This window comes from Aquarana catesbeiana, linkage group LG01 (assembly GCF_042186555.1).
Source record: "Aquarana catesbeiana isolate 2022-GZ linkage group LG01, ASM4218655v1, whole genome shotgun sequence".
In the NCBI taxonomy this organism is placed as follows: Eukaryota; Metazoa; Chordata; class Amphibia; order Anura; family Ranidae; genus Aquarana; species Aquarana catesbeiana.
Window position 1 is genome coordinate 333644259 of NC_133324.1, and position 26704 is coordinate 333670962.

At 37.6% G+C, this 26704-nt stretch overlaps 1 gene segment (V, D, J or C); it reads right to left on the minus strand.

Moving 5' to 3' along the window:
• Positions 1-240: 240 nt before the first annotated feature.
• LOC141114131 (T cell receptor alpha chain constant-like) lies at positions 241-22053 on the minus strand. The segment is given in 5 exon segments: positions 241-646; positions 2976-3083; positions 6075-6125; positions 11660-11944; positions 21954-22053. Coding segments are annotated over 4 exon segments (543 nt in total).
• Positions 22054-26704: the final 4651 nt, after the last annotated feature.

Consider the following 26704-nt stretch of genomic DNA (forward strand, 5'->3'; position numbering starts at 1 on the left):
CCGCTGGCGCTCCTAGCTCCTTCCCCCCATCCAAGTGCCCTCATAGCAAACCACATGCTATGGGGGCACTTGTGCGTGCTCCCTTCCAAGCCTCACTCTGTGTGTCAATAAGACAAGCTGAGCTTAGAAGCTGATTGGTTACTTTGCACAGCTGCACCAGATTCTGCGTGCACCAGTTTTAATAAATCTCCCCCCTGTGTCTGAACCAATAAGGAGGTAGAGGCCCGGGAGAGACGCTTCTATCGGGCACATCGCTGGATCAAAACTTTAGACCTTTAAAAACCTTTAGAATCACTTTAAGGAGGATAACAAGTCAGCTAGGTCTTTTAAAATACCCCTCTTGGGGATATATTTTTTTAGGATGTCTAAAACATCAAACTACGAAATGTCCTCACAAAAATTCACTAGCCTTTTTCTGTTATTGAAAAACTCAGCTCGAAGGCCTAAAACTATTTCTAAGAATACAAATAGAATGCATTTATCTGTATTAATATGAAATGTTTATTACATTATTCATTTCTATTATTAATATATAATGTTTATTACTTTATTTTTATTTGGTCAGAATGAAAAACTCCTGAAAAACTGTATTTTTTCATATATTTAAGTCAGATTCCAGTGATTTTTCTTCTACAACTTGGAAAACCTGGAAAGTCAAAAAGACAGTGTAAATGGCACAGTTTCCCTAAACATTTTTTAGTAGAGGCTTTACAGTAGTGACGCACAGAGAAAGTTAGAGCTAGAGTTATTTTTCTATGCATTAGTTTGTTAACTGAGATACTGTATGTCTGTTGATCTTGGATGCTTCTTCTCTACAGTGAATGTTATCATTTCAGCCACTTTTCATACAGTGAAGCTGATTTACTAAATGATAAAATGTGTGAAGGTTAACTTCAGGTATTGAATGATGTTAAAAGAAAATCCTGGTTTACGTATTTTACCTGCCCATGATTGAATAATTAATGGGAATATATATGCAATTTGTTGTGTGAACAACAAACTCTTACTGTATTAAGGTGCAAGAGTTTACTTCCCTTGTAAAAGGGTTGCTTCAGTCCTCAAGTCTCCAAAGACCAACTTTTTGTCTTATCATACCTGCACCTGTGATGTTGCTCAGGTAACAGGTGTTGCATTATAGGATCCTACACCCTGGAACTGAGGATGTTTAGTTGAAGTGGTAGTCAAAAAAAATAAATATTGGAGGTGTACGTATGAACTTTATGGTGCAAACTATGCATAAAAAAATACCAAAAAAATCTTCACCTAAAGAACAGACTTGCTTGCAAGGTTTTTTTTGTGATCACTGTTACCTATGTCTATCAGCAAATTGATTGTATCCACTATTACCTGGTTTCCAGTTCCCTGTTACACTGCTCTGATAGTTATTGTGAATGGTTATGTTGAAAAAAATAGCTACCTGGGGCCTCACTCAGCCAGCTTGAAATCACAGAGCTTTCTTTAGGAGCACTTCTGGATTTGTCCAGCCCTTGGGACATTATTTTATTTAAATACCAACTTGAACTTAAAATTATACACTTGGCCCAGTCCATCACATCGGTAAATAGTGAGGTGTGGTGGTTACCAGGACCATAAGCTGACTTAGTAAATGAAGTTAGTATTTGCAAATAGAGTGGCATGATTTTCATTGTCATGGGACACATAAAAAAAATAAAAAATTAAAGTGAATGTAAACCCTCTCAAATACCCAGTGAAGTGAACATCCTCAGATGATACACAAGGATGAAACAAATCTCCCTACATACGTTTTACATGTATATCTGCTGTGTTCAGGTTTCTAAGCTCTTTAGAAAGTGCGCATTGTGTTAGAAATTTTTCTTCCTGTTTCAGCAGTAGGTGTGGAGTCTGGGCATACACTGTGTGTATGCTGATTGGAGGAAAGGCACCCCCCCTCCACATAGGCAGAGGAATGAAGAAACATGCAGAGCTGTACTGTGAATAGACAAGCTCTCTGCTTATCTGTCTCTACGTTCCCTCCTGACACACATTTCCAGCTGCTTTTATCTCCTGTGTCAGAGAGCTTGTCAGAAGTTATCATGCTGATAACAGAGGAATGGAGCAGCAGAAAGACACGTGTCTTAGGGCTTTGGAGAGTGATAAGTAAACACTACAGATACATATACAGCTTGTATTCTTTTAAGGGCCTATTCACTTTTATGAACATGTTTTGTTTAAAATTTACATAGACTCAACACACAAAATAATACACAGCACTTATTATGGGCAATGCAAGACAACACGATACACCAAATATTCACATATGTGCTTTTGTTTTTACTGTTTTTGAGAATGAAAGTGATACTGAAGTCTTGTTTTTTTTTTTTTTTTTTATTAAAAACATGTTATACTTATCTGCTCTGTGCAGTGGGTTTGCACAGAGCAGCCCAGATCCACCTCTTCTCGGGTCCCTGTTCAGAGCTCCTGGCCCCTCCCTCCTGTTGCTTGCCCCCACAGCAAGCAGCTTGCTATGGGGGCACCCCAGCCGAGCCACAGCTCCCTGTGTCCATTCAGACATGAGGCTGTGGCCTGGCCCTGCCCTTTTTTCTCCTCATTGACTGGCTGGCTTTGATTGAGTGCAGCGGGAGGCAATGGTGCTGCACTGCTGTCTCAGCCAATGAGGAAGGGACTCCAAGGCAGCCGAGACACTCCTGCAACATCGCTGAATCTAAATGGGGCTCAGGTAAGTATTAGGGGGGCTGAGGGGGGCTGCTGCACACAGAAAGGCTTTTTATCTTAATGCATAGAATGCATCAAGATAAAACATTTTCTGCCTTTACAACCACTTTAATAGTAATGCACAGCAACAAACATACGGCAGTGTTAACATATGTTGTGTGTTCTTGATTTTATGTTAAAACCCAATCAAAAGACATCACAATCTATATATGTTCTTACAGAGAGGACAATAGTTCTATATGATTTGTTATTACAGCGGGAACAATAGTTTATATCTTTACCTTAAAATGACCATAGCTTTATTGTTGTTATTACATTAAATAGTATTCCCTTGATAGTCAGGAACCTCAATCCAAATACTGAAAAGGACAAACTGTTTAAGCTTATATCTGTAAAAAAAAAAAAAATATTGGAAAGGCAACGTACAACAGAATGTTATAGTTACAGTCTACACTCTTGTCCAACTACCACTTCCATTCTTAGAGCTTGTAAATATGCAATTAACAAATAATTTCTTCTTTGCTGGGGCTATTTCCTTCTTTACCAGAACAAACATCATATCATAATACCTAGACCTTTAGGCATTTAAAACTGGAATTTGCAGACAAAAGGTCTTTATAATAACAGATTTATACATTGAAAAATTATTTAAAACAAAAACAGGAATCTTAGAAGAAAATAATTTGGATAATAAAAAAATAAATGGAAGTGGGTCTCAATAAAAATAAATAAATAGCCATTATTTGAAAATCAAAGAAACATTTGAAACATGCGTCTTTTAAACATTGCATTTCATTGGCAATGACTACTTCTTTCCTGTGCAAGGAATTCAGCAATTTAATTGATTACCAGAAAGTCTAGATTTATCCTCATTTTCATGGACTTAAAATGCCTTATCCCAGTCAAAAATGAATTTTCTTTTCTTTTACTGAAGTTGTGTATGGGTTTTAGTAATAGTACACATTGGGGATTATTTACGAAAGGCAAATCCACTTTGCACTAGACATGTGTATTCATTTTCGTCCGAATGCATTTTAACAATCTGTGTCCATCAAACCTGTGGTCGAATGTGCCTAACCTTAACTCTATTAGTCCAAGATTATTCTACATAGAGAGAAAAGATTTGACATAGAGAGAAAAGATTCAACGTAGGGGAGAAAAGATTCGACTTAGGGGAGAAAAGATGCGACGTAGGGGAGAAAAGATGAATAAAAAAAATGATGATGATGAATGTTATTGGCTGATTGTAACCAAAGAGGAGGAGCAGTAAAATAGCTAGAACTAAGTACACACGTACTTTGGCTTATGGTGTCTGTTGAAAGTTCTAAGAAGATTCGACAGAGCAGGTAAACTATACGGCGTCGTACAGTTTAGCTGCTCCGTCGAATCTTCTTTGAACATTCGACAGACACCATAAGCCTTCAATGACAGATTCGACCTTCATTTGGATTTTCGGACAACTGCAATTTTTAACGAAAAATGAAATAAATAAAAACGAATTTCGGGAGTAACTAAATAAATTTATTTTTCGGACAAAAATGAAATTCCAAAACAAAATATTTCAGTGTGCACATGTCTACTTTGCACTACAAGTGCACTTGGAAGTGCAGTCGCTCTAAATCTAAGGAGTAGATCTGAAATGAGGGGAAGCTCTGCTTATTTTTTCATCCAATCATGTGCAAGCTAAAATGCTCTTTTTTATTTTCCTTGCATATCCCCCTCGGATCTCCAGCAACTGCACTTCCAAGTGCACTTGCAGTGCAAAGTGGAGTTGCCTTTAGTAAATAACCCCCATTGTGAATATTTGGTCAGACAGGTCTACCACTCCCATGTATTTTAAGTACTCCTAAACACTTTTAAACTTGTCAATATGAGCATGTTTTGCTCTGCACAGGTACAGGTAAATGTACATATTTTTTCTGCTAAATCTAAATGCCAACAAATCATTGCTAAGCATGGTGAATCCCCCTCCCCCTTTATTTAAAGGGAATCTTTTGAGACCCTTTTGACAGCACTGAGTTGTTTCCCTTACAAGAATTAATTGTACTCATGTAACATTTTTCAGTGTTTAGGTCATCCTTTAAATTGTACAGTAGGTGGGCTTATCAAGGTGTACAAGTCTATAGATTTCAGTTAATATCTGTATTTTTGTCTGAGCATTTGTAATCTGGGGTAACTGCAGAAGTCATTGTGTATTGCAGAAATCTACCTCCCTACTGCTGGATACTAGTATATGCAATAATTACATTTTTTTCCCTAAACCTTGTAATTTCCTGTAAATCTGTAGCTTTCCACTGGGCAGACATTTTTTTAAACTGCCCTTTAAATTGCTTTGCATATAGGTTAGTCTAATCAGTAATTTTCTGGAACAGCTGATTGGAAGCATAGCTAGAGATAATTTTAAATTAGTGTTAAATAATCATTATCTATTAGTGTTAAATAATAATTTTCTATTAGTGGTAAATAATCATTATCTAACATAAATATTATATCAATAAATATATTCACCAGGTTTGATAAACTAAAACTGGAAAGTGCAAAATCTGGTGCAGCTCTGCATAAAAACCAATCAGCTTCCATTTTTTTTTTTTTGTCAAAGCTTAATTGAGCAAGCTGAAGTTAGACGCTGATTGGCTACCATGTAAAGCTGCACTTGATTTTGCACTCTCCAGTTTTAGTAAATCAACTCCACTGCTTGTTTTCAGGGCTAGTATCAACAAGCTTTGGGCTTGCGTCAATGATATCAGTTTAATATCAGTTTGAGATGCTTCTCAGAATATTCATAACTCCTTGATACTGATACATTTAATCTGCAATTGACCTTCTTTTGACCTGCTTTAAGCTGTCTTTGCATTCCCAAAATCTTGTATGGGAATGCAAAATCCATTTGGGACAAATAAAAGTCCAACAAGACAGACCTTTAGCTTTTTTTTTTTAAAGTAATTTACACCAGATACATAGGAAGAGTATATGCTTGCATGTTTACATGTGTTTCTGAATAAGTGAAGAATTTGTTGTAAAATTCGTTTGGAAAATGCAGTTCAACACACCAAAAATACAGCATGCAAGGTTTTTTTCTGTAGTGGTCCTCAAAGTAACAGGCTGAAGTTTTCTTTGCCTCTCCTAGAAAATGTGTCAGAATGCATGAAAAAGGCACCAAGTGTGCACAAGGCCATAGTGAATTAAAGACGTTGCCATTCATTTGTATCATACACTCAGGGTACAGATCCAGTCAAATACGATTTTCCAATCTTTTGCTTATGTAAAGGTGAATTGTGAAATTAAAAGTATGGCTATAACCTAACAGAGATGATTGGTGAGAACTCTACATCACCTTATTTCAGGTAGCAAAGTACATGCGCTGAATGTAAAATGTTTACCTGTTTTAAAATTCCCAGGAACAATGGATAGACATTGTTGAGTGGTTACATCTGAAAAAAACAAAAAAACGATTGCACATATTGATTAAGGGTTTTGTCTACAGATTGAGTGAAACCAGAGTAAATGGGAGAAAAACAAAGTTTCATACAGTCTATAGATTTCCCACATGTAATACAAACAATAAACTATGACTACAAACAATAAATGTATTCTTCTTAAGGAAGAGACACTTAAAGCAGAGTTCCACCCAAAAGTGGAACTTCCGCTCATGTGATTCCTCCCCCCCTCCGGTGCCACAATTGCCACCTTTCAGGGGGGAGGGGGGTGCAGATACCTGTCTACTACAGGTATTTGCACACACTTCCTGGCATAGACTCCCGCGGGAGTCACGCCCCTTCCCGCACCCCCCCGCTGTCTCCTGGGAAACACACAAGTCCCAGGAGATAGCGGGGACCACTTAGGACACGCAGCGTGACTCGCGCATGCGCAGTAGGGAGCCAGGAAGTGAAGCCGCAATGCTTCACTTCCTGATTGCCTGGCAGAGGATGGCGGCGGCAGTAGCTGAGAGCCGAGCGATTGATAAGCTTTGGCTGCCGACATCACTGGACTCCAGGACAGGTAAGTGTCCATTTATTAAAAGTGAGCAGCTGCATTATTTGTAGCTGCTGGCTTTTAATAATCTTTTTTTTAGGTGGACTCCCTCTTTAAAGTGACAAAAAAATAATAAACATGTCACACTTACCTGCTTGCTCTGTGCAGCGGTTGTGTATAGAGCAGCCCTGATCCTCCTCTTTTTGGGTCCCCTGTGGGTGCTTTTGGTTCCTCCCCTTTAGCCAGTTCCCCCAATAGCAAGCTGCCTGCTCTGGGGGCACTAGTGTGTGCTCGCTCCCGAGCCCTGCTCTATGTGTCCATAAGAGTCCGCCCCCTCTCTCTCCTCAGTGGCTCACTGGCTGTGATTGACAGTAGCAGGAGCCAATGGTCTGCCAATGAGGAATGAGAGACCCAGAGACATTCAGCTCTCATCCACATTGCTGTATCGAGAGAGAGCTCAGGTGAGTATTAGAGAAGGCACTGCACACAGAAGGTTTTTTATCTTCATGCATAGAATGCATGAAGGTAATAAACCTTGAGCATTTAAAACTATTTTAAGAGGGGATATGATCGTAATATATAAATCTTTAAATGGTGACTCTGGTATTGGGAGGAGCCTATTTAATCTGAGTTCTCTAAAAAAAGACACGTAGATGCACAATGAAGTAGGATGAGAAGTGGTTCAATCTTACAATGCGTAAGGGGTTCTTCACCCCTTCGATAATTGGTGATGTCAGTGGAAAGTGTAGATAAATTGAAAAAAACTTCTATACATGTGTTTCTTGGTGCACACAATGTACAGGGATATTGAAAATGGAAGCAACGTACACACACTCTCAGGTTGAACTGAATGGATGTAATGTATTGTAACTATGTAATAGTGGTAAAAGTGGGGAAATGTATTTACTCTCCTGTATGGTTGTGCTATAGGGGAAAACACCCCCTTGTGTTGCTGTTATTTTTTGCAAATAAGCCAAACATTTTCAATCAGCTCTGTAAGACCATCTGCATTTTGCAGCCATTCTACCCTTTTTACCATCCTGGCAGAATAATGCTTGTCCCAGGTACATGTCCTGAGCTGGACATGGATATCAGAACTTTATTCTATAGCTAAGGAACAGAACACACTGAAAATACCTTTATTGTGTCTTTAACCACTTCTGGACTGCCCCATAGCAGATATACTGCTACAGGGCGGCCCTCCTGTACAGAATCATGTATATATACGTGATTCTGCACTTCTGCCACCTAATTACTCACAGCAGAAGCTGATCAGCTGGTGTCCGGCACTGGATGTGCACCAGCACCTGCCGATCGTCAGGCAGAGACACAAAACAGAGCTCTGCCTATGTAAATAAGGCAGAAATCCATTCTGACAGGGGGGAAGTAATGGATTTTGTGTCCCTGCAAAGCAGGGAATAAAATCCATCACTTCCCTTAGTAAAAGCAGCACATACAGTACACAAAAACACTGGCTGGGCACACAGTTAAGTCTTTGATCACCCTAGATGTTAAACCCCTTCACAGTGTCATTAGCACAGTGACAGTGCATATTTTTAGCATTGATTACTGTATTAGTGTCACTGAATCCCACAAAGTGTCAGTTAGTGTCTGATTGTCCGCCACAATATCGTAGTCTCGCTGATCACAGCCATTACCAGTATACAATAATTAAATAAATAAAAAATACAGTATATACACCGTAGATTGTAGACGCTATAACTTTTGGACAAACCAATCAATATACGCTTATTGGGATTTTTTGTACCAAAAATATGTAGCAGAATACATATTAGTCCCCATTTATGAAGAAATTAGATTTTTTACATTTTTTTATGGGATATATTTTATAGCATAAAATATATTTTTTTCAAAATTGGTAGTGTTTTATTGTTTATAGCACAAAAAATAAAAACCGCAGTGGTGACCAAATAGCACCAAAAGAAAGCTCTATTTGTGGGAAAAATTGCATAAATTTTATTTGGGTACAGGGTTGCATGACAGCCCAATTGTCAGTTAAAGTAACGCAGTGCAGTATCGCAAAAAATGGCCTGGTCAAGATGGGGTGGTACATCACCTGGAGGTCAAGTGGTTAATAATGCTCTCTTATGTACTACACCTTCCAAAAAGTCCCAATTTCAGTTATGTGAAAATAGGTGCACACCCTCTTTCATCTCAAAATGCAGTGCTTAGTGCCTAAGCTACTCATAAACAAGATGGAGTTTTCCATATGGTGGTCAGCATAATAGTTAGACAACCAGAGATTCATAAAGATGAAACCAATGGCTCCATATTACACTTGTAAAAGGTTTTCTTTGCTGAAAACATTTGAAAAACTAATGTTGGCTGAAGATGTGAGATAGCATTCTGCAGACCTGACTGCCAAAATTCAAGCACTAATGCTATGTATGAAAAAATAGGGATGTAGGTGTGGCGCTGCTCTAATGTGATGCGATTTTTTATGGTGACCTTGTGTGATGATTTGAAAATTACTGGCTACATATGTTATCTTGCAAAATACCAAATAAAATACTTCATAAACAAAATAGTGCTTTAAAGAGTGACTTCTTTACGGAAAGCATAACATAAACCCAATAACATTGTTGAAAATAAAAATTAAGTGACACGTGATGCAGTCTTAAAGGCCAATTACTGCTTGTTTTTCACTTAGTGCTTATTTTTCAATTGTGTTACACCCTCTGGTGTATATGTTGTTAGATTAGAAAATTAGAAAATTAGTGTAGATCGCTCCTCTAAAAGTTGTTTATGGATGAGAATAGTTAAATATGCAGAAAATAAAATAAAAATAAAATTGCAGATGGATATCGTATGAACCAAAACTAAAAAATAAATAATAAATAATAAAAAATAATAAAAAACTGTTTGGTGATTACACATATGTGAATACTTATAATTAAAGTGGGGCCCCAGCAGATGTCCTATGATGAAACGCGTAGGGCGGGACTTATCCACATCTTGTGTCACCTCCAGATAGACGAGTACAAGTCGATCACCGCGGACTTTAAAAATGTGAGTACAATCTTGACATATGGCACAATAAAAGTTTTTAAATGGGTTCACGCTATGGACATTCCCTCTTTTCTGTGGTGAACATATCCCAAGCCGGCATAGCAACACTCACAGTATAGACCAGAGACATCCAGGGCTGCTACACAGTGGCAAACACTGTGACTGCTCATACACCTGCAGGGGTGTCCCTATTCAGTGAGTGCAAGCACAATAAGACCTCGGCTAAGGAGCACCATCACAAGACCAGCACTTGAATAAGGAATGTTTTTTACATCACCTTCCAATGAAAATGTAACCCTTTCCAAATCATAATTTAAACAAAGACTTTTTGAACCATTTAAAAGACTTTCTCACCATAATTATGTACCTTTTCAACAAGTACTGGGCTTATGAAGTACAAATCATTTGGTTTACAGTTTAAGCACCAGTCACTTTATGATCTAGTGTAACTAGCAAGTTTTTTGCACTCAAAGTAAATGGTATGTGACATAGATTACAATACTTAAAAATCTATATCTAGCACATGGCACTTTAATTATAAGTATTCACATATGTGTAATCACCAGTTGTTTATTATTTTTTATTATTTATTTTTTAGTTTTTAGTTTTGGTTCATGCGATATCCATCTATGATTTTATTTTTATTTTATTTTATGCATATTTAACTATTCTCATTCACTAACAAACTTTAGAGGAGCGATCTACACTAATTTTCTAATTTTCTAACCTAACAACATATACACCAGAGGGTGTAACACAATTGAAAAATAAGCACTAAGTGAAAAACAAGCAGTAATTGGCCTTTAAGGCTGCATCACGTGTCACTTAATTTTTATTTTCAACAGTGTTATTGGGTTTATGTTATGCTTTCCGTAAAGAAGTCACTCTTTAAAGCACTATTTTATTTATGAAGTATTTTATTTGGTAGTTTGCAAGATAACATATGTAGCCAGTAATTTTCAATTAAATCATCACACAAGATCACCATAAAAAATTGCATTACATTAGAGCAGCACCACACCTACATCCCTATTTTTTCATACTGTAGTATTTTTCCACCTAGGTGGATTTATACCTGTTAGGGCCCGCAGCTCCCAACCCACCCGGAGAGTACCTATATCCATAGCGTGGATTCATTCTACATATTTTTCACTAATGCCGTGTACACACGGCCGGACTTTGCGTTCCGTCGGACAAGTCGACCGCGCGTGGGCTTCATCGGACCTGCAGCGGACCTTTTCTGTTGAAAATGTGATGGACTTTAGATTTGGAACATGTTTCAAATCTTTCTGACGGACTCGAGTCCGGTCGAAAAATCCGTTCGTCTGTATGCTAGTACGACGGACGAAAACCGACGCTAGGGCAGCTATTGGCTACTGGCTATCAACTTCCTTATTCCAATCTGGTCGTACGTCATCATGTACGAATCCGTCGGACTTTGGTGTGATTGTGTGTAGACAAGTCCGATTCAACGGAAGTCCGTCGAAAAGTCAGTCGAAAGTCCGTTGAAAAGTCCGACGTGATTTAGTTTGTCGAAAGTACGGTCGTGTGTACACAGCATTAGACTGATACCATGAACATGTATGCTTATACTATGTGAATTTATCCTTCAAGTTTAATTAGGAATCCGTGAACTATATGCAGTTCTAATTGTTGTAGCCCAAACTATTGTGGGGCAGTTACAGTCACAGATTTATATCACAGTACTATACACTTTATCTATTATAAAAAAGGTGTTTTACATACCAATTAAATGTTATTCACTTTTTTTTTCTGCAAAGTTTATTTAAGAAATAAATAACATAATAAAAACAGGGATAATTTGCCACCACTGCTTCCCAGCATATATGGTTCTTCCATAAATCCTGGCAATGTCATGACATCCAGCTAGATATCACACCTCTTATTTTTCCTAAAAATATCATTTTTGACTATGTAATTTTTTTTAAATGTCATAACATACCTGTACTTGTGTCTGGATAAACAGGTTTTGCATTATATTCCATGTTACAAGAAAGGTTTTTAGAAGGATTGTCATTATCCCATACAACTGTACTATATCTCCACACATGATTCTCCGACTTATCCAGCAGAGCTGCTGTATTTAGATCTATAGTTTTGCTTCCATCTAACTTCAATGTTGTGTTTGGAAATGGAAAATCTGTGACCAGACAAACAGAGTCTGGCAGACCATCGACTTGTTTAGATGACTCAAGTTTATATACAGAAGGCACTGCTCTGTCTGTTTCTGAAAATTAAGAGGACACAGTTTTAATTAAATTTAGAATATATTTTACATGATCCCACTAATAGACACCATTATATAAGTTGTTTTGTAGGGCCCACTATTAAATCCAAGTAAATCCAAAATATATTATTAAAGCATGGCTATACTAATACAAACAATCCTTACCTGATTTAACTGCCGTACACATTTGTTAAACTTAGAATTTATTTATATGTTTCAATAAAATACAAGGGTTTAGCATATTACTACAGCAACTTGTACTCTATGTGCTTTTTTGTATATAAACAACGGTTGATAATACTTTTTACAAGGTTGTGGGACAAGATATAACACTGGCAATGCAGTTACCAAGTTGTTTGTGTTTAACATTTATATACTTATATATCCTATTAAAAATGTGTTTGAAAAAAAAAAATAGAATTTCATACATACATACATACATACATACATGCAATTATAGGGGTTGATTTACTAAAGTACATTAAAGCACCTGATCATGCGCGGGGAAAAAGATTTTTACTTGCACATTATTAGATGATTAAAAGCAGCAAAGCTCCACCACATTTACTAATCTAGGTGAAAATAAACTTTGCAAAGTGAACATGCTCTCCAACTTGTTTAGGATCCATACACACTGGCTAAAAATCGCTGCTTCAACAAGAGTTTTGTGTTCTGCCAGTAGAAGCAGCTCAATGTTATCCTATGTGCCCATGCACATTAGAACACTTAGGCTGGCCATACATGTTCAATTATCTTGTACAATTTTCCTTTAGATTTACCTTAAACTATGTAGAGCAAGGGCCTACCTTATTGGATACGATTGAAAGTTATTTAGTTTTGGCCTTATATTATATGGTTTTTTTGTAAATCTAAAAGAAAATTGTACAAGAAAATTGAACATGTATGGCCAGCCATAGAGGCATATTTCAAGCTCAATGTTTAGAGGCAGGAGAAAAAAAAATCCTTCTGGTTTGCGTTTCTGATTGGAGCTCACTGGTTGAAAAAACACTAAACTTGCCTAAACTGTGTACAAAACGCTCTATATGAGCATTTTTTTCTGCCAAGGGAACTGGCATTTTTTTAAGCCCAGTGTGCATAGAGCCTTAATAAATCAAGCACATTGATTATTTTGTCCAACTAGTCCATTCTTTTTGGTAAAAATCAATTTTTCAGTTATCTACAGATCTAAGAAACAGGACTGTAGACTCATGTAGTCTTAGGCAGGCCATAAACAGTGCAAATTTCTTCCCTGCAACGACAGGTTGCAGGAAAGAAATTTGCATGATTCCCTCATCAACACAGACAGTGCTAACAGGGGAACCCCTCCTGCTGAGCAATTGTCTGCTCCCTGGGGGGGGGGGGGGTGATCGGGGGAACCCATCCTCGCCAGGAGAAGACAGTGATTATCGGTAGCAGCTATAGCAGCCTTGATACATTGATTGTATCAATGATACATTGACACAACTTGATACATTAAGCCTGGCGATTACCTGTTCAAATCTCGACCGGTTTCTGCTGAACCTGCCAAGATTCAGACCGTGTATGGTCGGTCTTATGGCATAGGTAATTTTTTTTGACCCATGGCAAGACCTTTAAGTGTCCCAGTTTAATGCCTGTATTTATAGAAGCTTAATCATTGCAAGCTATGTGGCTGTCAAGAAGGCCAATGACAGTAAAGTGGTAAAGGCAGGGAAATTGTTTCTAAAGTATTTGTACATATACAGCCATGGCCAAAAGTTTTGAGAATTATACAAATATTAATTTTCACAAAGTCCGCTGCCTCAGTTTTTATGATGGCAATTTGCATATACTGCAGAATGTTACGAAGAGAAATCAGATGAATTGCAATTAATTGCAAAGTTCCTCTTTGCCATGAAAATGAACTTAATCCCATAAAAAAACATTTGAACTGCATTTGTGAAGAAGGTTTCAGGTCTACAGTTGATTCAGCTGTGAGATTGGGGCACCAGCAATGCAGAGCTTGCGTGGGAATTGCAGCAGGCAGGTGTGAGTGCATCTACACGTACAGTGAGGCAAAGATTTTTAGAGAATGGCCTGGTGTCAAGAAGGGCACCAAAGAAGCCACTTCTCTCCAGGAAAGAGATCAAGGACAGACTTATATTCTGCAAAAGGTAAATGGATTGAACTGCTGAGGACTGGGGTAAAGTCATTTTCTCTGATAAATCCCCTTTATGATTGTTTGGAGCATCCGGAAAAAAACCTCGTCCAGAGAAGAAAAGGTGAGCACTACCATCAGTCCTGTGTTATGCCAACAGTAAAGCATCCTGAGACCATTAATGTGTGAGCTTGCTTTTCAGCCAAGGATGTAGGCCCACTCACAATTTTGCCTAAGAACCCAGCCATGAATAAAGAATGGTACAAAAACTACTCCCAACCATCCAAGAACAGTTTGGTGATGATTCTGATGAACAATGCCTTTTCCAGCATGATGGAGCACACTGTCATAAGGCAAAAGTAATAACTCAGTGGCTTGGGGAACAAAACATCAAAATTTTGGATCCATTGCGAGGAAACTCCCAAGACCTTAATTCCATTGAGCACTTGTGGTCAATCCTCAAGAAGCAGGTGAACAAAAAAAAAAAAAACAACACAATTTCTGACAAACTGGAAGCATTGATTATGCAAGAATGGGCTGTCATTAGTCAGGATGTGGCCCAGAAGTTGATTGACAGCATGCCAGGGGGAATTGCAGAGGTCTTGCAAAAGAAGGGTCAACACTGCAAATATTGACTTGATAATGTTTTTGTCAATAAAAGCCTTTGACACTTATGAAATGCTTGTAAATATACTTCAGTATACCATAGTAACATCTAAAAAAAGATCTAAAAACATTGAAGCAGAAGACTGTGAAAATGTATATTTGTATCACTCTCAAAACTTTTGGCCACGGCTGTACAGTTATGGCCATATTGCAGCTTAGTTTTCATCTGCCCATAGCAATGACAAAAATACATTTCATTTGTAAATTACTTTTCTACATAATAGCTTAAAGGAAAACTCCACAGTTCTTACTTACTTGGTAATACAGTGACACTTGTGCCAGATCCATATATAAGCTTTCAGCCAACATTATTCACACAACAAGATATATCTCTACTAAAACCCTGATTAATCCCATGGAAGCTACATTTCTCAGCAGGTTAAAGCATAAGATTCTCAGTCTTTAAAAGTCTAGTTATATAATAGAGTAGGATAAATAACTAGCAAGTGATTGCTCTCAGCTAACAGCATTGTTAAAGTATTTTATTGGCATCTTGTTGTACTACTATAGCTTATGATTGCTTTGAATGGTCAACACTATTTTACCTAAACACTAATTTCTATATTTGTTCCGCTGACATGAACCTTGTTCCTATATATGCTAACAGTATCATAAGGTATATTAAAGTTATAATAGCAGTATAATGAAAATACACATATTTAGCCAGACACCCAGTGATCTGTTTACCCTATACCTGCAAATATTATACACCCCTTAAATCTGAAAATACACTGGATATCAAATTGAAGCAAGAACTCACTTGGTTTAACTGCCAGCAATGTTTCAGCTCCAAAAATGAATTTGAAGCCATTGTTATTTACACTGTATTACACTGCCAAACAACAAACTGCCTACAGTTTGCTGGTTAAAGGGTATCTAAATCCAAAAACTTGTTTTGATAGAGTATGACTGGGTTAGAAACCCTGGTGAATTTTAATTTCTGGCTATGTCCCAGCCAGGGAGATTTACCATCTCTATTTATCCTGGAGACCATTGCCCACGGGACTGTCATTAAGGGAAAATCTAAAATCTTGTTTATCATTATTGTTACCAGAACAGGAACACAGTGGAAACATTCCAATAAGGACACTTTTTTGAGGTGACAACTGTCTAAGACACGATTTCCCCTTACTTTGAGAGATTTCCTCCTAAATCTACAGGTAGCAAGTAAAAGAAAATGTCCTTAATAGGACACAGCCACTGGTCTTAACCCTTTTTTCTCTATCCATAACTAAACAAAAGTTTGGGGTTTAGATATACTTAAATGCATACATAATGCATACCTTGAATATTGTTGCCCCTATGCACTGAAAGCTGAAATACCTCAAGGCTGATTTAGTGAAAGAGTTAAAAATCTTCACTCAATAAATTGTGTGAATTATCCAGTCATGTCAAAAGCAAACTTCTGTTTATCCATCTCAGTTGCACATGATTGGCCATTCAAAATAAATATGAATTTGCTTGTTATAAGACTGGATAATTAAAGTGAATATTCACACAATTTACTGTGTGTTGTGTGAAGGTTTTCAATTCATTTAGTAAATCAGACTCAATATTTTTTGTATCAGTTAAGTACTTTGAAGGCTAAGTTTAGTGATATATGGAAAGTAATTAGCAGTTCTACAATAATGCTACCACTGAAACATAATAGTGAAAAGTCAAATAGGGCACGTATTACATTAAAATGTGAAAACATTTCTATTTTCTTTTAAATAACTGATTGTTCGCAAACATCAAGGCCAGTATGATACAATAAAATACAATGCAATATATAACCATTGGCATGTAAAATCAAAGTCTCCAAAAGTCTACATGATCTACTTGTAGTTCAGATTACAAAATACACCATATAGATATTGGCAATATTTTGTTTCTCAAAATGTACAGTATAAAGTAGATGCATGTAAAGCTGTAAAAATCTAGATATTTGAGTTGTAAACTTTGTAAACATCTACTATATGTGCTGTACTGTGTAGAAATCTTTGATGTTACCTGTAAATTATACAGACTTACTTGGTAAAACTTGAAGTTTGGTTCCTTCCCCAAATAGGAGTTTATTTAAACCAGTATTATCACAGTGTTAAGCATCTTTACAAGAATGCTGACTTTTTTGACAGCTTACTGTTACATACAGTTATTATATATTATTTTATTTTGAACTTTTTTTGGCATTCTAAGTTTCCAGGTGCATTTTACCCTTGTATGGTTTTTGATTACCTAAAACTAGTGGAAAATAGGTGTCCGTGTGATAGTTGTCCAATTTTGGACAAACCAAGACAATACCATTAGTCATATGCAATAAAGAACTTTCAAAACTGTCTGTGTTAGACCTCTATTGCTGCTAACATCTTAGATGTTAGATGAAGTTAAGGTTCAACAATGATATACAGAATAGTTCTGATTCCTGTTTGATGGTGAATAAACAATTATTAGCTAACCTTTTCAATGTTTATTGCAATATTTGAAATATAAAATACATTTTGTGTGTCCTGGGTGGCTGCATTTAGTCTGTACTAAGCACAGGAGTTATAGATCACAAAGAAAATCATTACACATTACTGCTTTTTGTTTTAGTGAACTTTATAAGGTATCCCTAAGATCTATTTTTGTACCCTCTGTATTTGTAAATGGTCCCATAAATAATGTTGTGTGGTGGTGGTTTACTAACCTAAACCTTGAAAAACCCATGTAAAATTGCTTTACTACTATACACCAATTCTTAATATACAATGCTTTTAAATGAACACCCAGTATATCCAATACAATAAATTTTATACTGTAGATTGAGTTTAAATGACTAATTAGTGACACTAAATTGTAGAAATTATAGCAATCCTGTTTCTGTTGCTATACGAAACCATTATATCTTACTTGGATGTGCAAAGAGCTTTGTCCCTAGCAAACAGATATTCCAGTAAATCAATTTCTGTGGCTTTTCTGTGAATTCTTCTACTTACTATGATGTGATCTATGACTGAGAACATTTCATTAAGTACTCTCACTGCGCTGGATAATGCAGTGATTTTCTGCTATTAGTAAAATATGTTGTAATAGTATATATCTGACTTTAAAAATGAAATAACCAATAAACAAAAAATTAAGTTTAAAAAAAAACTGATGTATATATTTACAGCATGCATATCCATTCCTTATATATTTTCTATCAGCTTGTCAAAATCACACACTGCCAGTTCTTTACTATGCATAAATGCCAGCTGATTTGGACTGATTTGTTATACATGATTGATACAAAGCTGATTATATTGATTCTACACTGACCAATGTATATGGCAATATTTTGTCAATAATTGCTCCTGCATACCAAACAACTGTCCAGCTCTAACATCAAAATGATAGGCTGTTATGGGTATCACTATAAAATTTACAAAAATGTACAACTTACATACTTACTTGGAAATACACGTAATTTTGTTCCGGGTCCAAAGAACATTTTACCCCAAAGAGAAGCAGTGTGCACACATACATTGTTACCTTTACACAAACTATGGAACTCTTACAGCACAATTTTGTGAACTTCATGTGGAACCTGCAGCATGCCCTTTACTATAATACTGACATCTGGATTATGGAGAGCAATATGATCACAGATCTGCTAGAACTCATAAAAACTCTTCTTAAAGTTTCTCTTCTGAAATTTTAAATGTATTTGTCTTTCATTACCCAAATTAAAGGCAAGCTCTATGAGAAATAAAATAACAGAATGATTGTAAAATTCTGAAATAAAGGGGTATGCTAAAAGAAGGTTTGTATACGCTGCCTGCAAAAAAAGACATCACCAGTGGTCAAGTGTTATGTATGAAAGAATGATGTAAAGACTTGTATATACAAATATATGTATAAGTGATCTTTATGTTACTTTGCATTAGGTTTCTCTGGTTTCCTTATACTTAAATAGGAATGGGACAAAAATGCAAACCCCTTATGTACAAGCCACTTCATTGCTCTTATATCTTAGCAGAGACCCTCACACTGAATATGGTACATTCAACTTTTGGTGGGATTTATAATATTGTTCTTTAATTTATTATACTGTTTGTACCTCGAATGCCTTACAACAAAAATATTAGTACTTACTGGGCATTACAGATAGCTGTGTCCCTGATCCAAATGTTAATCTGTAGTTGGAATTAACACACTAACAGACATCTTTACAAAATGTTTCACCAGCACAGGCACACAAAATCCTACCCATTTATATGGGGAAAGCAAACATTTTTGTTGCAATGCTTTGCATTAACACATACTAGGTAAGCACTGTGTCAATAAACATTCTTTCTTTCTTTCTTTTTTGGTTGCAGTAGAAACATATATGGTATTAGAACTGATTTTCATTTCAGCCATATTGTGACTGTGATTAACATTTGGCAAGAAAAGTGTGTTGGAAGTGCTGTGTAGAAGATGGCAAAAAAGTAGACAGCTTTTGCAATGCTCTTACCGAATAATACCACTTTTCCATTCTTTTTAATGGAAATAATGTTTGAAGTCAGGTAAAATGTGATGTAAATCTTACGATGTATTTTAGACAGAAAATGTCTTCAATTGGCAAAGCAAATTTTGCTAGGTACATTTCCGCTTTGTCAAATATGGTGAAAGTAAGTGTAGACATTGCCAAAAGAGAAGTCTGTTAAACACACAAAATAATTTTAACTGATACATTTATTCTAATTCTTTTCTCAACAGGGCAATCCACGCAACTCTAACCATAGCATTTAGGTTGCTATTGCCAAATTCAATAATCTACCATTCTCTCAAAACTACAAGGATACAAGTAGGAAAATTGCCTTCTTATGCCGCGTACACACAAGCGGACTTTTCGACCGGACTGGTCCGACGGACTATCCGACGGACTTTCGGCGGACTTCCAATGGACTTTCCCAACGAACGCACTTGCCTACACGCGATCACACCAAAGTCCAGCGGATTCGTACGTGATGACATACGACCGGACTAAAATAAGGAAGTTGATAGCCAGTAGCCAATAGCTGTCCTAGCATCGGTTTTCATCCGCGGACTAGCATACAGACGAGCGGACTTTTCATTAGGAACTGGGTCCGGCGGAGTTCCGACGTAAAGATTTGAAACATGTTTCAAATCTAAAGTCCGTCAGATTTTCAACCAAAAAAGTCTACCGCAGGTTCGATGAAGCCCACACATGGTCGAATTGTCCGCCGGACAAGGTCCATCAGACCAGTCCGGTCGAAAAGTCTGCTCGTGTGTACGCAGCATAAGATGCCAGTCCCACAGTTCCAGCAAACCTATGGCGCATTAACAAGTTCCTTCTGGATTTTCCATAGAAATCTAGAAATGTGCTGCTATAAGAACCCATTAGACTCAATTCACAAAGCTTTAACATACCGGAATAAGGTTCTATACTTTAGCAATATGACTGTAATCTTTAAAACTTATTGGACGTAACTTTTTGAACAAAGCCTTAGTAGCCTGTGTAGAATCAATTAGGAAACAGAGAACATTCAAGAGAGTTTATCCTCATTAACATATAAAATTCAATGCAGTTTTAGAAAGAAAGTAAGAAGTACTCGCCTGGATGTATAAACAGTTTGGTTCCTGTTCCAAAGATTAATTTGCCAAAGTTGTTATTACATTGTAATTTTTGGCTTTGCAAAATCCGTCTTAGCATTTCTCGGTTTCACTAAAAAATACATCTATTTTACATGCCAAGCTTTTCCTAAACTTTTCCTAAACTGCACTCTATACTGCAACCTTATATATTTACTAATCATATGAAAAGGGTTTAAATAAACATACAGCAACAATTTAAACTATAGATATGAGTAATCAATTAAAGTGGCCCTCATTTATATTGTATAATAAAACATATGAGTTGTAATTAAAACTATTATGAAGTACACTAAATTATAAAGTAACCATGGCAATCATACTATACTATTAACTGCAAATTATAACCATTACAATAATTATGAATTCTACTGTATATTACACTTATAATAAACTGACATTTCAAAAGTATTTATTCTTCTTCTTCTTGGAGATGTTCAACCTGACATAGGTTTGCTATCTACTGTATGCTACACATTTTTGAATAATAATGGTGGACTAAGAAAACATATCTAGCATGAAGTTTGTTACAGATTCATATTCATGATTACAATAGTATCAATTTCTATTTCCATGATTCTGATTTTGATGGCAAATAATTTTGGAATCTCTGAATGAATCCACCCATATTGGTACATTTTTTTTCCGTCATTTTGGATAACTTCATGTGCTCACCATGAAATGCAGTAGCTAAACAGATACTAAGCTGTTTCACTGTACTATGCACAATATGCATACATGTTATTGGGCAACCTTAAAAAAAACATACCTATTGACACAAATGGCAATGTGTCTACAAACACCTAAGGCTGTGGTTTAGATATTTCAGAACTGAAAGTAGTCTTTACAAAAAAGTCTGGCTCTTTTACATTAGTTTGTATTTTAATGAATTAACAGAAACATTACATGGTGTAATGTGAGCATTGTGATTGACAGGACTTCTTTAGAACGTTTCAAATCATAGCTGAATTTGCTTTCCATCAGGTAGAAGATGGCCAGATTGATCTTGAAGCTTTATTATACTTACTCTTTCATATATTTACTGTATATTGCTGCCTTTGACTTGCAATTTTACATACTTTGCTAAATGTAATCAAAGCAGCCTAGTTTTTATTTCTACAGGTGCACTGTTCTACTTTTAAATATGTGTTTTTAAAACCCTCTTCATGATTTTTTTCTTTAGAGAATGAATGCTAAACTTTTCCATACATTAGTGTAAATACATACCGGGTGAAACAACGAGCTTAGTGCCTTCTCCAAATAATAATTTCCAGCTACATCCTGTTGTTAAAAACTGTGGTGTGGACTTTGAAAAAACATCAGTAATACACAATTGTATTCTATATGCCATTGTACTATACGCCATTATTTCAGATCGCATCAGTTATTTTGTGAAAATCATTTGGAATCATTTGGACATTTTTACTCTAAGTTATCATATTTTCCCCTTTTTTCTTTCTTAGGGTTACTTTTTTGGAGGTAACTAGTGTTCCCTTAGTAATACAATTTCAGTTTATGTTTGTTCAGAGACACATTTAGTTATATTGTAACAATAAAAAGTATTTTGTATAAATGAATGCATCTGAATTCCTGTGGTTGCCATTGTCATATTATAGTATCAACACTTACTTGGTGTAACAGTCAGTCCAGTTCCTCCTCCAAAGATGAGTTTATTGCTTGAACCAACATACCACAGTGAAAGGTGCAATACAAAAAAGTTGCATGTCATTATACTGACAGAAACAACGATGGCACAAGATGTATAGTGTATATTGTTTAGAATTGAACACCTGTCATGTAAAATGCATGTATACACCATTTTTGTAGCTGTCATCTAATTTTGTCCCAGTTACAATACAACTGTTTAATTTTGTAAATTAACCACTTGCCGACCAGCGCACGGCGATGTACGCCGGCACAATGGAACGGCTGCGCAAATGGGTGTACCTGAACGTCCCCTTTAAGATGTGGCTTAGTGGGCGCGCGCGCCCTGCATACTGCGCGATCGTGCCCGCGGGTCCTGCGGACTCGATGTCCACCGGGGGCCCACGATTGTGACACGGAGTGACAGAATGGGGAGATGCCTATGTAAACAAGGCATTTCCCTGTTCTGCCTAGCAACATGACGGGGATCTACTGCTCACTGTCATCGGGAGCAGTGATCTCTGTCATGTTGTAGTGAGCCCATCCCCCCCACAGTTATAATCACTACCTGGGACACACTTAACCCCTTGATCGCCCCCTAGTGTTTAACCCCTTCCCTGCCAATGTCATTTACACAGTAATCAATGCATTTTTATAGCACTGATCGCTGTATAAATAACAATGGTCCCAAAATAGTATCAAAAGTGTCCGATGTGTCTGCCGCAATGTCGCAGTCACGATAAAAATCGCAGATCGCCGCCATTACTAATAAAATAAATAAATAAATAAATAAAAATGCCATAAATCTATCCCCTATTTTGTAGACGCTATAACTTTTGCGCAAACCAATCAATATACACTTATTGTGATTTTTTTTTTCCAAAAATATGTAGAAGAATACATATCAGCCTAAACTGAGTAAGAAATTTGGTTTTTTATATATTTTTTGGGGATATTTATTATAGCAAAAAGTTAAAAATATTGCTTTTTTTTTCAAAATTGTTGCTCTTTTTTTGTTTATAGCGCAAAAAATAAAAACCGCAGAGGTGATAAAATACCACCAAAAGAAAGCTCCATTTGTGGGCAAAAAAAGGACATCAATTTTGTTTGGGTGCAATGCCGCATCAACGCGCAATTGTCAGTTAAAGCGACGCAGTGCCGTGTTGCAAAAAGTGCTCTGGTCAGGAAGGGGGTAAATTCTTCCAGGACTGAACTGGTTAAGTTTGTGTATGCTATATTGTGGATAGAAAATATTTTACCAGTGGTTCAAAGGGAACTAATGCTTCCTTAAAATAGGATAATGATCGTTCAAAAAGTAACTCATGCATAAATAATTATATCTACTTGAATTAGTCAGACAAACCAAGTACTTGGAAAATCATAATTGTTTAATAAAGATAACATGGTAAAACCTTTACTCTATCATCTTTAAAAAGAAAAAACAAATCACCTGTAACAGTTATATTTAATTATTAGAGTGGAGTTCCACCCAAAAGTGGAATTTCTACTTTAAGGCCTCCTCCCCGACTTTTGTTTGTGAAACTGAGCTTTTGGGGAGGAGGGGGGAGGGGGGGTGTACCCGAATTTGACAGGTACCTGCTCCCACTTCTGTTCCAGTTGCCTAGGCGACCGGAAGTAGGAACTCCCCCTCCCGAAGTCTTCCGGGACATATGACAGGTCCTAGAAAACTTTGGGGCAAGTCCGCATGTGCAAGGGGCACCCGGCTGTGGAGGCGCAAACTGACACAGCTGGGTGCCCATAGTAGAGATGCCAGCGCCGCCGAGGGAGGGCATGGGGAGAACACGGCTGCAGTGAGTACACCGCTGGTCCATGGGACAGGTGAGTGGCTGTTTATTAAAACTCAACAGCTACACTTATTGTATTGTTATTTTAATAAACAAACAAATTACTGGAACTCTGCTTTAAGCAGTTTTACTAAAGAATTATGTATAACTAAATAATTATTTTGTAACATAGACGTGGTGTATCACCCGTAAACGTGGTGTATCTGGATTTTGCAAAAGCATTTGACACGGTTCCCCATAAACGTTTACTGTACAAAATAAGGTCCGTTGGCATGGACCATAGGATGAGTACATGGATTGAAAACTGGCTACAAGGGCGTGTTCAGAGGGTGGTGATAAATGGGGAGTACTCAGAATGGTCAGGGGTGGGTAGTGGGGTTCCCCAGGGTTCTGTGCTGGGACCAATCCTATTTAATTTGTTCATAAACGACCTGGAGGATGGGGTAAACAGTTCAATCTCTGTATTTGCAGACGATACTAAGCTAAGCAGGGCAATAACTTCTCCGCAGGATGTGGAAACCTTGCAAAAAGACCTGAACAAATTAATGGGGTGGGCGACTACATGGCAAATGAGGTTCAATGTAGAAAAATGTAAAATAATGCATTTGGGTGGCAAAAATATGAATGCAATCTATACACTGGGGGGAGAACCTCTGGGGGAATCTAGGATGGAAAAGGACCTGGGGGTCCTAGTAGATGATAGGCTCAACAATGGCATGCAATGCCAAGCTGCTGCTAATAAAGCAAACAGAATATTGGCATGCATTAAAAGGGGGATCAACTCCAGAGATAAAATGATAATTCTCCCACTCTACAAGACTCTGGTCCGGCCGCACCTGGAGTATGCTGTCCAGTTCTGGGCACCAGTCCTCAGGAAGGATGTACTGGAAATGGAGCGAGTACAAAGAAGGGCAACAAAGCTAATAAAGGGTCTGGAGGATCTTAGTTATGAAGAAAGGTTGCGAGCACTGAACTTATTCTCTCTGGAGAAGAGACACTTGAGAGGGGATATGATTTCAATATACAAATACCGTACTGGTGACCCCACAATAGGGATAAAACTTTTTCGCAGAAGAGAGTTTAACAAGACTCGGGGCCACTCATTACAATTAGAAGAAAAGAGGTTTAACCTTAAACTACGTAGAGGGTTCTTTACTGTAAGAGCGGCAAGGATGTGGAATTCCCTTCCACAGACGGTGGTCTCAGCGGGGAGCATAGATAGCTTCAAGAAACTATTAGATAATCACCTGAATGACCGCAACATACAGGGATATACAATGTAATACTGACACATAATCACACACAGAGGTTAGACTTGATGGACTTGTGTCTTTTTTCAACCTCACCTACTATGTAACTATGTAACTTTGTAACATGCCTGTTGAAGGTACTCAATAAATTAGCAAGATTGTATAGTAGTATAATCAGCACATCCACAAAATATGCACTTTAAATTTATTGCAATATAAGGGACAAATACTGTATGTGTATATGAAATAACAATTCAGTAACAGTCATAAGTTGTAAATACGTACATCAGTGCAAAGCAAGATAGTTCGTATGCACTAACATCCTTTGGAGAATAGTAAGACTTAGGCCTCGTGCACATGGGAACAACATAAACTGAGTGTGTATTTCTGTGTCTGCGAGGCACAGCGTACAGCTGCCCTTGTGATGATTGGCCATATGAAGGTATACGCCATAAACAAGTGCATGGGCATTGATCCCTGAATGCACGCAAGCTGTGTTTATCCTAGGGTTGCACTGATACCGGTATTGGTGCCAATACTAAGCACTTGCCCAAGCATCGGTACTCACACAAATGCTCCGGTACCTGAAACATATACCGGAAGTGACATCAGCTTTGGAGCGGAACGCCTCCTTCGCCCCTCCGGCCGGCTGTCTTCTCTGGTAGGTGCTATCCCCACCTCCTCCTCCCCTCCAGCATGTGTTATAGATGGAGGAGGGCCTGTGTCTGTGTGAGGAGATTCTTTGGGGCCCGTGTGAGGAGGGGGTTTAGGGGTTAAGGGGCGGCATGTGTGGAGGAAGGGGGCAGAGTCAGTGTCTTTAAGGTATGCTGCTGTGAGGGGCTCCGATCACTCCAAGGCAAGGACATACCGGGGGAAGATCCAGAAATTTTTGTGGAGCACAGAGTGGAGCCCAGGATACTGGTGAAGGAATACCGGATCTGAATGCCGCTAACAGTGGACGAGGTGAGCACACTGAGACCTTCTGTGTATGTGCTTGTGAGGCTCGGCTAGAGCCCGACAGACTCTGTGTGTATGTGAGTCCCATTCATTGCCAATATAGGGGTCCTCTGCTCTCTGCTCCTCCATGGAGCTCCTTGTGTGCTGATATACAGTATATATATATAGAGATGGTCTCTGCCAGGACTGTGTGTATGGATCCTTCCCTTCGGCCAACTGTTACTTCTGCCTGTTGCCTCCTCCTTCCTATCCCCATCCTCTTCCCTCCCAGCAATCACAGCCTTTTCCATCCCAACTCTCCCACCCCACAATCCTTATTCCACTCCATTCTCAACTACCCTGCTCTTACTTACCCCTCTACTCCTCCCCTCCCACCTTGCCCTCACCCCAGCCTCACTCAAGTCCCTAACAATCCCCACCTATCAAACCACCCCTCTAACTATTCTACCTAGGCGATAGGTATTATTAATCTGTATCGGTGAGTACTTTAACAACCTCAATATAGGGCACTTACACCCCCTTCCTGCCCAAGCCATTTTTCAGCTTTCAGCACTGTCACACTTTGAATGCTACACTATAACCATGTGATTTTTTTTTTCATTTTATTCACACAAATAGAACTTTCTTTTAGTGGTATTTAATCACTCCTGGGTTTTTAATTTTTTCCTAAAAAAAAAAAAAATTTTGAAAAAAAAAAGTTTTTTCTTAGTTTCTGTCAGTAAAT